A 12,635-nucleotide genomic window follows, 5' to 3' on the forward strand; every position below is an offset into this window, starting at 1 on the left:
TCCAAATCGGTCCAAGGTGTGAGTGGGAGTGCAAATGTGTCTGCCCTGCGATTGGTTGGTGACCGGTTCAGGTTGTACCCTGCGGCCCACCCTAAGATGGCTGGAATAGGCACTGCCACGCCTGTGACCCTTGTGAGGATAAAGTGGTCAAGCCAGACCAAAGCGTAATCTTCACTTGCTTCCGTCAGTTAATTTTTTCAGTCCGTCATTCATGTTTTTATGACAGGATTTTCATTTGGATAGAATTTTGAAAAAATAAAAACAGGTTCATTCATCATTGACAAATTCCGCGCACGTGCGCACACACAACGGAGCATGAGAGATTTCCTATTTATTGGCAGCAAAAACACAAAAAGAAGAGCAGTAGCATCCCATGATCTTTGTCACGCAAATATGAGCATTTCCTAACCGTCTGTCAACGTCAAGACGGGCCACTTTCATCGGCAAGCGTTTCCCCTTCATGGGCGTGCAAGTGAGAGGAGGTGGGGCTTCGGGCCGACGGTCACACATCGTCGCATGCCTCGGCAATGCTAAAATTTATAAAGCGGACAAGTCTTTGTTCCTCGTCCTCCCGTTGTCGTTAAGCTTAAAATGAATCGTCCAGAAGACTTCCCGTCTGCTCGAGAACTGGCACAAGAGGAAGAAATGCTAACGCGGGCTAAACTAGTGAGCTAGCGGGCGAGATGATTACAGCAGCTGTCACCCTAAAAGACGGCAAATGACAAATCACTAACGACACCGTTTTGTACACCTGGCACGCCAGACATTTTGAGACATCCTCTTCCTCTTCCTTTGCGACGAATGGAAATAGTGAGGAATTCCATCTTCAGGTCACCTGACCACCACAGGGTCCTCGCTGCCCCTCATACTTGCAGCAGTGGACTTGGCGGATGTCCAGCGTGGACAAACCAGTTCTGCCTGTCCACTCACGCATGCGTGTGTGCTTTTGTTCTGTGTGCGCGCCTTTTTTGTTAGCAATGATGACATGCGTGCGGAGTCGCGACGCCCCTCGTTGGCATCAGCCCACCCCCTTTCAGTGGAGGCGGCCTCGTCTCATCCTGTTTGGTCTTGTTTTTCAAGGGCGGAGAGGGCGGCGCCTCCCCAACCCCCCCGGCGTCCACCAACGGTTGCTGGCGTTCGTCAAAGTGTGGCAGCCATGATGTCGATGATGTCATCGTACGGGTCAGGGGAGGTCAGTGCGGCGGGTTCATGGCGCCGTATTCTCGCTGTTGTTTCTGCTTTTGCTGCAGAAGAAGCTGCTCCAGTGCCGACGGGCCCGACTGCATCATCGAGCTGGACCAGATTGACTGCAACAGAGCCCAAGGCGGCAGATTTGGGGGAAAAAAAAAAAAAAAAGACACACATGCACGCCCGGGCCAAATAAAGTAACATCTTCAGGGGCAAGAAGAGCACAAGTGCTGCCAGCTGTCTGGGTGTGGCGCTAAGGCTACCTTGAAGCTGTCCAGCAGAACACTGGAGGATGACTCTTCCATGGGAGACTCTTGATTGGCCCAAGAGCTACCGCCGGGTGGGGCTTGGTGCCAGCCGGCATCCGAGGTGGCGGCCGGCAGGTAGTCCAACCCCAAGCTGCTGGTGCCGCCTGAAGAAGACGCAAAGCAAAGTTGAACTAAGATGGCAGCGTATTGCGTCAACATGACAGGCTTTGTCATCTTTGTTCTGTTTGAACTGAAATGGATTTGGATAGCAGTAGCACAGGTGCAGGTTTCTTAGGGATGCAAAAGCACGCTTTGAACAAGGCTTGCAGGGGACACGGCCCACCGTCAATCCACTTGGACGAGCTTTGAGGTGGCTGAGTACCAACAGGACCACCACGACTTAGAAAAAGCAAGGGGAGCACAATGTGAGCTTGAAATTCGCGCACCTGTCTTGTCGGCCTTCCAGCGGTCCGGCGCTCTGCGCTCACGACTGTCTGGCGCACCGATGGGCCCGAAATTAGAGAAGGCCGCCTGCGCCGCCGCGTGGTTGTGGGTGGACGGGGAGGACGGCAGGCTGCTGGGGTTGGACGAGTGAGGGGATTGGCTGGCCGGGGTGGAGTGATCTGCCAATCAGAGAGCAGGCGGTGAGCCGGCCGGCTGGTGCCGCGCGCATGCCTGAGGACGCACTGCACCTGAGCTGGCGGGCAGCGAGGGCGACCATGGCGTCCACTCAAACAGCGAGTAGAGCGACGTCTCCTGCTGCAGTGAGGGCGTGTCGCACTTGGAGCTCGCGGCCATCTTCTTCCCGTAGGCTTGACTGAAGATGCTGTTCTGGTTGTACTCCTGACACGCACACATAACAAGCCAAGTTGAGTCAGAGGTGGAAACTGGTCGCGAGCAAAAGGCCAGCAGCCGTTTGGCGAGCCGATTGGTGGTCGCGGTGAACCGGGAGGCAGGCGGGGCTAACCTGCGCGGCGGCGGCGGACAAGAGGGAAGACGATTGGCCGGGCGCTCGGAGGCCGCCGTCTGTCTGCCTGCTGTGATTGGGCAGCTGGGGAAGAGGAAGAGACAGTATGAAGGAGAGGCGTGGCCATGCAAGGGAAGCGGAGAGAGGAGGGATGAGGGCGGCGCTACGTACAAACATGTTGGGTCCGGCAAGCGAGCTAAGAGGAGCGGACAGAGCCCGGGACAAATCGGGAGACTTAGAAAAGAGCGGCTGGTCCCGGTCGTCCACATCGGCAGCCAGAGAGTTCAACAGGTCAGGAGGGAGAAGAGGCGAACGCGAGGTCCCCTGAGCAGCGAGGGAGGAAGGAGAGGAAGCGGCAAAAAGGTGGAGGAGGCACAGCAAGTCAGCAAGGAACGGTGACAAAGCCATTGCGAAGCCGTGCTCGGGTCACCACGGCGACCCGAGCTTCAGAGTTGCAAAGCTATTCGGAAAAGCTAAGCGGGTGGGACACCTACAGGCAAAAGCCAAAGAAGGCTAGCTACTTTGAAAGTGGGCTCACCTCAAAGGGCCCCCCTCCTCTGGCCACCATGTCCTGCTCCGGGGGCCGCCTCGTCCTGTCATCGGGCGGCCGGAAGGAGGCGGCGTCCCAGTAGGGCGGGAACTTCATCTGCTTGTCGGCGGCAGGCGGTGGTGCTACCTGGTGTTCGTACACTTTGACGGTGTCTTGAGGTGTCAGGTAGAAGCTTTGTGACTTCAGCGACATCTGAACGGATGGCGGAAGCTTCTGCAGCGCCGCCTGGCTGGGACTCCATAGCTGCGCATCCTGCACAAACGCCTGACAAAGGGGCCCAGACCCATAACTCACGAGAACCAGAGATGGGCGGCGGCCAAGATTTCACTTGAGCGTTTGCGACCAATCGAGACGTGCAAACAGGCGAACGGTTCCGAAATAAGCGGAGGATGGTTTTCGCACAAAGTAAAAGGGTGTACAAGTGAGAGTCGGCCGAGGTGCCCTTGAGCATACTTTGTTAATTTTCCAAAACTGCGGCTGACCTGCTGCAGGTGGGGCGGGCTCTTGGCCATGGCGAACGGCTGGACGGGTTTGCCGGGCGACGACACCTGCAGCTGCGAGTGGGGCAGCTGCGGCTGCTGCTGGCCGAGCCCCGAGGCGCCAGGCCCGGATGGTCTCTGCTGACTGTACGGGATGTGCGACGGCTTGCCGCCGCCGGCCGCCTGTGAGCCCGCCTGGGCCTGCAGGAAGGCGCCTGGCACCGACACACCCGCAGAGAAGGCAAAGCCCGGATTCACCTGCAGGCCCGGGAACGCTACCGGGGGAGAAGGGATGACGAAGGTGGACGGTGGAAAGCCTGCAAAATGCCACATGAGCGCTCAGCAGTCGTGTGCTTGTACGAGCGGACGGGCGGGCAAGCGGGCGTACCGGGGCGACTGGGCAGAGGCGGGAAGGCTCCGGGGTGATGGATGGGGATGAACTGGGAAGCGGCGCACGTTGCTGCTTGCGGTTGAGTGACTGGAGTCTTCCTCAGCTCTGTTTGAGCTTTCACCTGAAAGGAGGAAAACAGGAGGGATTGCATAAGGAATGAGGAACGTAGCAAGGAAATAATGAGGAGGAAGTTGAAGAAGAGCAGAGTCATGTAGGTGACCTGTTTTCCAGCTTCTGGAACTTTCTCCTGTGCAGGCTTCTTGGTCTCGCACTTCCTCTTGCCGTCTCGCTTGGGTTCGCTTTTAGCCAACGAGGGAGAGGGTGCCAGCCCGTTTCCTTTGACCGAGTCGCGGCGCTCCTTCCCACCGTCCCTCTGATGCGGCACCCGAGCGGGCTCCCGGCTCTGCTCGCGCGGCTTGATGTTTTCCTTGAAAGTGACCACAGGGCGCTCGGCGCCGTCCGCCCACGCGTTGCCGGCTTTTCCCACCGACAGCACTGACTTGAGGCCGGCGATGCCGCCCTCACCGTTGGACGCCTCCTGCAGCACGCACGGCTCCTCTTGCGCCGGCTCTTGGATGGCCTGCTCGGGAATGTCGCTGAGAAAGAGCAGCAGGCCATCCTCACTGGCGCGACATTGGATGAGCCTGGGGGGAAGGGGCGGGGTCATACAAAAGGGTTGCTCTACATAAATAGTGGAGTTAACTCCCGGGCTGAAAAAATCATTCCAGCACGCCACTGATTGTAAATGTCAGCTTAATAAATGTCGATGCTAAGTCTATGTATTATCGTTAAACTGACGTGTTGTCACGAGTGCTGCGGCTGACTGCTGCTCAGCTTGAGAATGTCACCTGACCAAACAGGTGAGCCGTGATTGGTCGTGACTGTGACAGCAGGTGGCAAAATGGCCGACCTCTGAGGTTCCAATGTGTTTCCAGTAATAGCGGCGTCGAGGACATATTACCGCCACACCCACCCAAAAAATTTACTTCTTACTTGACTGGTTATTAACGCGCTTATTCCGACATCGATTGTGAGTTGAAGAGGCCGGGTTCCGTTTTAGTCGACTAGTCTTGATTTGAGGCTTCTTACCCCGGCTGGTTGTCGGCGATCCACTTTCCCAGCACGACCAGTCTCTGGTGGCGCGTGCGCAGCAGAAGCACATCGCGGTCCACCGGAACGCCCTGGTGACCTTTGCTGAAGTCCACTGACCTGAAAGAGCAACGCCAAGGTCAGGCAAGTCTGGCTATCGGCCGCGACGTCGTAGGGAAACGCTACCTGAGAGCCGGCCGCAGAGCCAGGAAGCCTTGAAGCTCAAACTCCTCCGGCAGTGGCGTCACTGAAGATGAACAAGAACGTTCCACACAAGTCACCAACTACACGGCCAGATGTTTCTCCACAGAAAGGTGAAAAAGCAGCAACAAGGCAGCAGCCTCAATCAAGACAAGTCCTGAACCAGACAGACGAGACCACCGACTGAGGTGTACCAGTGCTTCATGTGGACTAAGAGCCAAGACGGGTAAACGGGACAACGCCTGTCACCGCAGAAAATCGCGAAGCTAAAGGAGGTAAAGGAGCGGGTACCTGAAGATGTGGACACGTGCTGGTCTTTGGGCTGAAAGCTGTTGAGGATGGAGACCAGCCAGGGCCAGATGCTGCAGGACGGGAAGCGACAACAAGTGAGCAGTGTGCCCGCTGCGGGACCACCGCACGACATGAGCACCAACTTACTGCTGCCTCTGGTCCACAGCGGGCTCATGGAACACACCGGGCTTCAGGCGGAGCCAATCGAGGGAAACTTTAATGGCTGGTAGAGGACACTCTCCCGCCACCTCCTCCTCTTCTTCTTTGCCACTGCCATGGTTCTTGTTGAGCAGAACCCGGCTGCACATGAGGCCCAGGAAGGACACTGGCGAGACAAACCAAGGCAGGCCATAGATGGCATACATATGCTCGAGCAACTTGCGGAATGCAGGGGCTCCGCGGCAGGAGCGAGCGAGCGACCAGGAGATGGTCTTGAGGTCTTTGCAAATAAAATTGTGAGGGCAAGATCGGCGAGCTGAGCACGTTGCCGCTTTTGCCTCTAATATGGAGCAGCCCCCGGTTCTTACTGAAAAGGCCAAGGAGCTGGAACCAGCTGACTGTCTGCTGGCCGTCGGCTGCTGTTTCTCGCAGGTGATGCAGCGCAAACAGGTTGATGACCGTCACGTGGACCAGTTGCTGCGAGCTGAAGGCCTTCTGCAGGATCAGCCTCTGCACGCACACATGCAAGCACATGGGTCAGCGCTAGCAGGGGCGGGGCTAGGACGCACGCGTACCTGGAATTGCTCCTCCAGACGTTCCCTCAAAGCATCCAGCTGCTCCAATCCCTTGCTCATGTACACGTGCCCATGGAACTTGATGAAGGCCCTGACGAAGTCGGACACACTCCACTTGCCTCTGGACTCCTCGCGGCTGCGCAAACATGTTTTTCAGAGCGGACCTTAAGTGACGCAACGTGATGGGATGGACGGCTTTTCCCTCGTCAAGACGCTTTGGGCACGGGCGAATTGGAGTGGCGAATGGCCAGTTGGCTACAGAGCGGCAATGCCCTCAGCTTTATCGCGCGGCCTTTTCTAACACATGGCACGAAGCGGCGTGTGAGCCGAGAGCCCGCCACGCCACGCGGAGCCTACCTCTCCAGAGCCTTGGACAGCGCCTTCTGCAGGTTAGTGGAGGCGGCGGGAAAGGGAAACTTGACAGCGATGCTGCGGCAGTAGTAGAAGATGGTGGTGAGGTGGTCTCCTTTGGAAGATGCCAGGATGGCCAGCTGGTTGTACGGCTGACCTGGAAGGCACCAGAGTCATCAGCTGCTCCTTCAACTTTGGACGTGAAACCTTTGGGAGCTAACCCTGCGGTTCCCCGGTGCTAAGTAACATGGAAAGCTAATGCTGGAACTAAGGTTGGCCTCCTTTGGGCTTGAGTGGCAAGTGGCCTCAAGGTCGATGCGCTTGCAAGTTGTCAAGGGGGCGGCGGGCCGGGACTCACCGTTGGACGGGACCAGCTGGGCGGCGTGCCGGTAGTAGGACTCGGCCTGGCTGGTCTGGTTGCGGTAGCGTGCTGAAAAGCGGCAAAAGGCGGCGGAAGGTCAGACGGCCACCCTAACCCGCTCCTCTCCTCTCGCTGGTCTGGCTCTTGCTCACCGATGTCCCCCAGGTGCACCAGGCAGTGCTGGCAGATGTACGAGCAGGAGCTGGGCTGTGGTGTCACAATGCTACTGCCGTTGGGTCCGCCGCCGAGGATACCCAGCCGCGAAGACTTGACGCGACACGGTAGGTCAACGTTGAAGACACTGCAAAGCTCCTGCAACAGCTGCACAGGGCCGGCCAGCCAGTCAGACCAGAGCATTCTCGCTCCTTTCTGGGCCCACAAACGGAAGCGGCCAAGCCCGGCGACTGGTCCGAACATCAGCCCACCTGAGTATAGAAGCCGCTGGCCGCCTCCAGGAACAAGGACAGGTTGGCCTGGACCTCGCTGCGGTTGGGGTTGGCACGGTTCTTGGCCTGGCTCTGCAAGGTGGTGATCTGGTTCTTGAAGGCGTGGTTCCACCTGCAAGCAGGACCGCGGACGACAGGCGGTCACACGCGTTGGCCAGGTGAGGGATGGGCCAGGCAGGACGGCGCTTACAGGTCCTGCTCCACCTTCTTGTCCAAAGCGTACTCCAGGTCTGTGACCAGCATCTTCTGGTACAAGTCCTGCAGAGCCTGGCGGGACGTCCACGCCTCAGCCGCCGCCAGCTTGGAGTCTGCGCCGCGCAAAACGCACGCATGGCAATTAAGAGCTGGCCACCAGAATGCAGCGCTGCAGTTACCATGGCAACTACGGAGCAATTATAGCTTCGAACAAGCCAACTCGCAAAAAATGCTTGAGAGGTTTGAGAGGCTCCATGCCACTGCTGCTCTTTCTTAATGTATAGAGTTCAATATTGTTATCAATCTTGCATGTTTTTATAGATGTGTGACTTAAAGACTCCATGCCACTGCTGCTCTTTTTTTCATATAGAAAGTTTACTACACGATTTAAACAGTTTTAAATAAATTAGTGATTTTAATAGTAAGATGATTGTTGTTTTTTGACAGTGGCACCGAATTAGTATCGAGAATCGTAGTAAATCACAGATATTGGTACAGACTACTGAAATTCTGGTAATTTGACACCACTAGATCTCGGGCTGGAGAAGTCCATCGCCACTTAACATTAGGTTGTGCTTTATTTTAGAAAGGCCCAATGGACTGAAGCAATTCAAAGAAGCAAAAATGAAAACAATCTTCCAACCGGTTAGTCTTGATTTATTTTTCGATAAGAAAAACAAATTGATTCGACTCATTCATCGAGTCTGTAATTCCATTTCCCAACAAAGCATCATTCGTCAGTTGAAAATACAGTGTTGTGTTGCCATGGTAACGACAGATTCCCACACAAAGTCACAAACACGATGATTGGGGACCGGATATCGCTTCATATTCTTAAATGTCTTACTTCGGCACAATCATGCGGTCGTAGCTGCATTTCGAGTGCAGTGTGTTCTGTTGCCAAGGTAACAGTAACAGGTTGGGATGTCACACCAACTCAAGTGCACAACTGTGTGGAACTTGGTGATTGTGTTCAATGAGAACTGTTTGTTCTCTGCAAGTTGTTGGCACGCTAATCCCATGTTTCAACATCCAAAATCACAAACTCGATCACCATGTGCCACTAGTATGCACATCGTAATTTCCTATATGTACGTATCATCAGAAAATTGGAGGTCACTGATTAGCACGTCCGTCGCAGTGCAGTGAGTTGAAATCTGGGTTCCATGTGTGGAATTAGCATGTTCTCCCCGTGCCTGCGTGGATTTTCTGCGGGTAGCCTACTATTCCTCCCACATGCCCAAAACGTACACGGTAGGTCCATCGAACACTCGAAATTGTTCGTGAAGTTGTAAACACTTGCTCGTCCATCTATATGTGCCCTGTGATTTGCTGACGACCGGTTCGGGGTGTACCCCGCCTCACGCCCCAAAGATGGGCTGCAACCCCTAATCCCCCCCAGCAGTTGATATCATACAATTCTTTGGCCAGGTGCAATGGATCCCGTTACCATGGAACACAATGTCACAAAGTTTTCAGACGAAATGAAGGAAAAGGTCCATTTTGAGTGCAAGACGTTCTTTTTTGTAAGCGTGAACTTCGACGCCGAAGGCACTCACCTGTCATGTCCGCCTTGAGGGCCTCTGCCTGTCTGCTCGTCAACACAACAGAGAGCAGCGGGTTAAACAACAACACACTTCATCCCCAATGACGTCCGCGGTTAAACGTCATGCAAATATCTGTCGTGACGCTTAAGTCTCTGGCAGCGAGCGCACTGCGACGCGTAGCCTCACAACAACCGCCACCTGTCAAGGATATTGATCACGCACCATCGTGACGTCACACAACCTTGTACAACATCGCCGATGCTAACAGAAAGCTAAAGCTACGTAGCAAATGGCCAACGAAAAACATACTCAAGTCAAAGTCAAAGTGACGTTTGAATGCGCGAAAAAAAGCGACTGTATCCGCGCAATGTGGTGGCATCGACTGTTTGTTGATGTTGGAGGCTAGCTAGCCGACGCTAGCTTTAGCCTTAGCACGCCAGGAAAACAGGAGCGAACGTCGCCTTCACAGGCCACCTCTTGCCGCTCCTCGTGTCGTATGTGTCGGCATGACAGCCGGGGAGCGCAACCTACCGGACAAAGTGTGCGCAGAGGCTCATCGTGACGGCTCTCCCGCGTTCACGCAACGAGGAGCTCAAGGGTTGACAACACGAACGCCGCCATATTGTTGCTTCCTGTCAGCCCGCCCGCCTCTCACATTTCGTGTGCAAGGGGCGTGTGCCTATGTCTGTTCATGTCATCGCGAGTGTCTGGGCGCGTGTTTGAGTGTGAACGTGTTGTTGTGAACGTGTGTGTGACGGACAAAAATCTACTTCCGTCAATGTTAGTGCGTCATCTATTTTCACTTTCTCGTCAGCACCTAATCAGAATCAGAATCGCCTTTATTGTCTTTGTGCATAGTACATTGAAATTTGAGCGCTGCTCCCTTTAGTACAAAAAGCAAATTAAATAAAGAGCAGTCAGAGCATAGAAAATAAAGGATATAAAATATATAGAAAAGGCAGTAGTATATGCTGATACAAACAGTGCAACTTTTCCAAACTGCAAATGTGACATTTTTAGATTTTTTTTGACAATTCACTCAAAATTACACATATAGAAATAGAATTCACAAATGTGAAATTAATTATGTGACACGTGTCACTTTGCCACGTTGGTGCTCTTTGTCTTGTGCAGATTATTCTCTGTAAAGTTGCATTTGTCTTCTATCGTCAGTTTTGTGAATGCACACAAACACGCATGCACACGTTTCTTTCTGCGTCGAGGACGGAGGATGGCCGTCAAAGATGACACTTCCACGTGTTGCTCTGTGACGATTCCGTCGTCACTGAGAGAAAAATAGCTGCTCAAGTGTCGCCACGGTTACACGTCCTTTCCGCAGATGACTCACCTCGACTTATTTTCCCTTCTTTCTCCAGTTTCTTCAAGTGGTGCACCAGGTTGACGCTGGCCGCCTGATGCAGATGCTCAGGAGTGTCCTACACAATCAAAAAGAACCCCAAAAAAATTCATACTTGTTTTTCAACTGATTCCCTTTTTAGAAAACGCAAAGGACAATGAAATGAATGCGAAGAAGACGTTTGTTGAGCCAGCTGAGAGCTGCCCTAACTCCAGAGCGCTCCCTGGAAGGTAAACATCATATTGAACTCTGGAGTCAGTCCACAAAAGTGTGGCCAGATGTTGTGAGCACGAACCTGGCAAACGCTTCAACTTTGACGTGCGCTCCATTTCATGCCATTTCCGTCAGTTGGCCCTTGTGGGAACAATCGGCTCTGAGGAGGTACGTACCTTGTAGACCGTTTTGACCAGCTCCATGGTGGACATGGGCGCGCCGGCTCTGGCCCGAATGGTGGCCAGGATTTGCCGCTCCCTCTGATCGCGGTGGTTGATGTAGTGTCGGATTTTGCTGCCGGCATCTTGAACCACGGGGCCGTGACCTGCACAGCGACCAGTCACTTCTTCAGGTCGGAGAAAAAGACAGGCAATCTGGACGAGAGCCTCTTGCCCGCCTCCCCGTTGAGGAGGAGATTGGTCCTGCTAAGTGCCAAACTCAGGACGACGGCACACTTTTGCCTCACCGGGGTAGATGAGATCTGCGCCAACGTCCACGAGCTTCCTCAGCGAGCGCATGTAGTCGTGGAGGTCCTCAAAGACGGCCGTGCCCTCGCCCAGGATGCAATCGCCTGAAAACAGAGCCTGATCCTCCTCCAGCAGCAAGGCCATGTGGTCGTCGGTGTGGCCCGGCGTGAAAACCACCCTGAAAAAGAATGGTGATGATGAGGAGGAGGAAGATCTGCTCTTTGGACTGGTTGTCAATACTTAAGGCTGGTCGGAAATGCCAAATTCAATTGGATTGATTCTTCCAATCGATCCCACTACGTATATTTGGCAAGCGTCCGATGAAATGCGTGCCTTGGTGTGATGTCGTTGCATCTGGCAACATTGAAGACGTTTGGCTACTGACCTGAGCGTGGCTCCCTCCGTGCGGACCACATCTCCGTCTTTCAAGTAGGTGTACTCGTGGCTTCCCGAGTCCTCCCGGTCCTGGCCGGATCGGGGGAGCTTGCTGACCCGGAGCGCAGAACCTGCTGCAAAGGATACGCATGCTGTCAAAGTTGCACTCTACCGTATTTGTTGTCGTCCTCACCGGTGATGTCCCTGCAGATGTCGTCCACGCCGCCCGTGTGGTCGTGGTGCCAGTGCGTGAGCAAAATCTCCTGAATGCTGGCACGGAACATGCTAAGCGCCTCCTTCAGACTGCTGATGTACTCGGGGACAGCCGGTTCCCCCGTGTCAATCAGCACCCGTCTAAAGAAAGGACAGACGGAACGGAATGAACACATGATGCTTGTGTTTTGCAAACGTATTATTTTGCCGAGTTTGAACGACAACGTCATCTCGCCAAGTCCTTTGGGGAGGCACGGGGTCATGTCATGGATTAAATTCACGCCGCCCAAGTAAGACGAATTATTATACGATTAATAAATACAATATCTCGTAATAATTATAGCACCTGTCCCCGGTTCCGACCAGGTACGTGTTAGTGCCCTGCAGCGTCATCGGTCCCGGGTTGCATCCCAAAACCCGAACGACTCGGGCAGACAGCTGCTCGATACGCGGAATGAACGCACTCATGAGCCCAAAGCAACCGACCACAGAAGGGGTGCAAAGGGCAAATGAAGCAAGCCGAGACTGTCAAATGATAAAGAGCGGAACCGGAAGTTTACAATCGCATTCTTTACTTCCTGCTTTCGAGCAGCCTTCACAATAAATCTATGCGTTGCTGTTACGCAAAATGGACACTTGGTGATGCTATTGCTTAATGGAGTCTGAGATCACTGCGGCTTGACGCATTTAGATGAGCGATGCAGTCGCAGTTTTGGACGCCTCAACACTGCTGCTCTCTTTTTTACGCTGCTCCTCCCCCCCCACCTCCTTTCATAGCGCCCCCAAATGGACAGAAGACAACCAAGCAATGACCATTCCACCAGGTTCAATTAAAAAGCTGGTTGCCAACCAAAACAGGACGACCTAAAGAGTCTTTCGGATGACGATTAGACGTCATATTACGTCATTGTGTTGAAACAGGCGTTCAGTAGCTACAATATTGTACATATGTTGCGTTTCACTCTTCCCCTC

General features: G+C 54.0%; 2 protein-coding genes across 6 annotated transcripts; both read right to left on the minus strand.

Annotated features, from left to right (window-relative positions):
* Nucleotides 1-311: 311 nt before the first annotated feature.
* smg7 (SMG7 nonsense mediated mRNA decay factor) lies at nt 312-9,736 on the minus strand. 2 transcript variants are annotated; one of them, XM_088395763.1, is made up of 23 exons: nt 9,570-9,736; nt 9,051-9,082; nt 7,487-7,604; nt 7,276-7,408; nt 7,003-7,171; nt 6,848-6,919; nt 6,496-6,646; nt 6,139-6,274; nt 5,932-6,073; nt 5,552-5,729; nt 5,405-5,475; nt 5,099-5,159; nt 4,913-5,032; nt 4,044-4,467; nt 3,821-3,944; nt 3,436-3,749; nt 2,942-3,217; nt 2,575-2,727; nt 2,404-2,487; nt 2,129-2,279; nt 1,883-2,059; nt 1,452-1,600; nt 312-1,307 (listed from the first exon to the last, which is right to left on the minus strand). In XM_088395763.1, the coding sequence occupies exons 1-23, from the start codon at nt 9,593-9,595 to the stop codon at nt 1,194-1,196; spliced, it is 3,375 nt and encodes a 1,124-aa protein (XP_088251889.1). In that variant the 5' UTR covers nt 9,596-9,736; the 3' UTR covers nt 312-1,193. The 2 variants fall into 2 exon arrangements, with proteins under 2 accessions (XP_088251889.1, XP_088251890.1); XM_088395764.1 differs by lacking the exon at nt 2,575-2,727.
* A 123-nt stretch (nt 9,737-9,859) lies between these two features.
* lactb2 (lactamase, beta 2) lies at nt 9,860-12,221 on the minus strand. Of its 4 annotated transcripts, none has more exons than XM_088395771.1 (7): nt 12,010-12,221; nt 11,644-11,804; nt 11,461-11,581; nt 11,075-11,253; nt 10,785-10,933; nt 10,387-10,474; nt 9,860-10,338 (listed from the first exon to the last, which is right to left on the minus strand). In XM_088395771.1, the coding sequence occupies exons 1-7, from the start codon at nt 12,129-12,131 to the stop codon at nt 10,277-10,279; spliced, it is 882 nt and encodes a 293-aa protein (XP_088251897.1). In that variant the 5' UTR covers nt 12,132-12,221; the 3' UTR covers nt 9,860-10,276. The 4 variants fall into 4 exon arrangements, with proteins under 4 accessions (XP_088251897.1, XP_088251896.1, XP_088251899.1 ...); XM_088395770.1 differs by having other exon boundaries at nt 11,461-11,584; nt 12,010-12,220; XM_088395773.1 differs by having other exon boundaries at nt 9,860-10,323; nt 12,010-12,219.
* Between the last annotated feature and the right edge of the window lie 414 nt (nt 12,222-12,635).

The sequence above is a fragment of the Syngnathus floridae genome, chromosome 14 (assembly GCF_059516105.1).
Source record: "Syngnathus floridae isolate MCC-2025c chromosome 14, RoL_Sflo_1.0, whole genome shotgun sequence".
NCBI lineage: Eukaryota > Metazoa > Chordata > Actinopteri > Syngnathiformes > Syngnathidae > Syngnathus > Syngnathus floridae.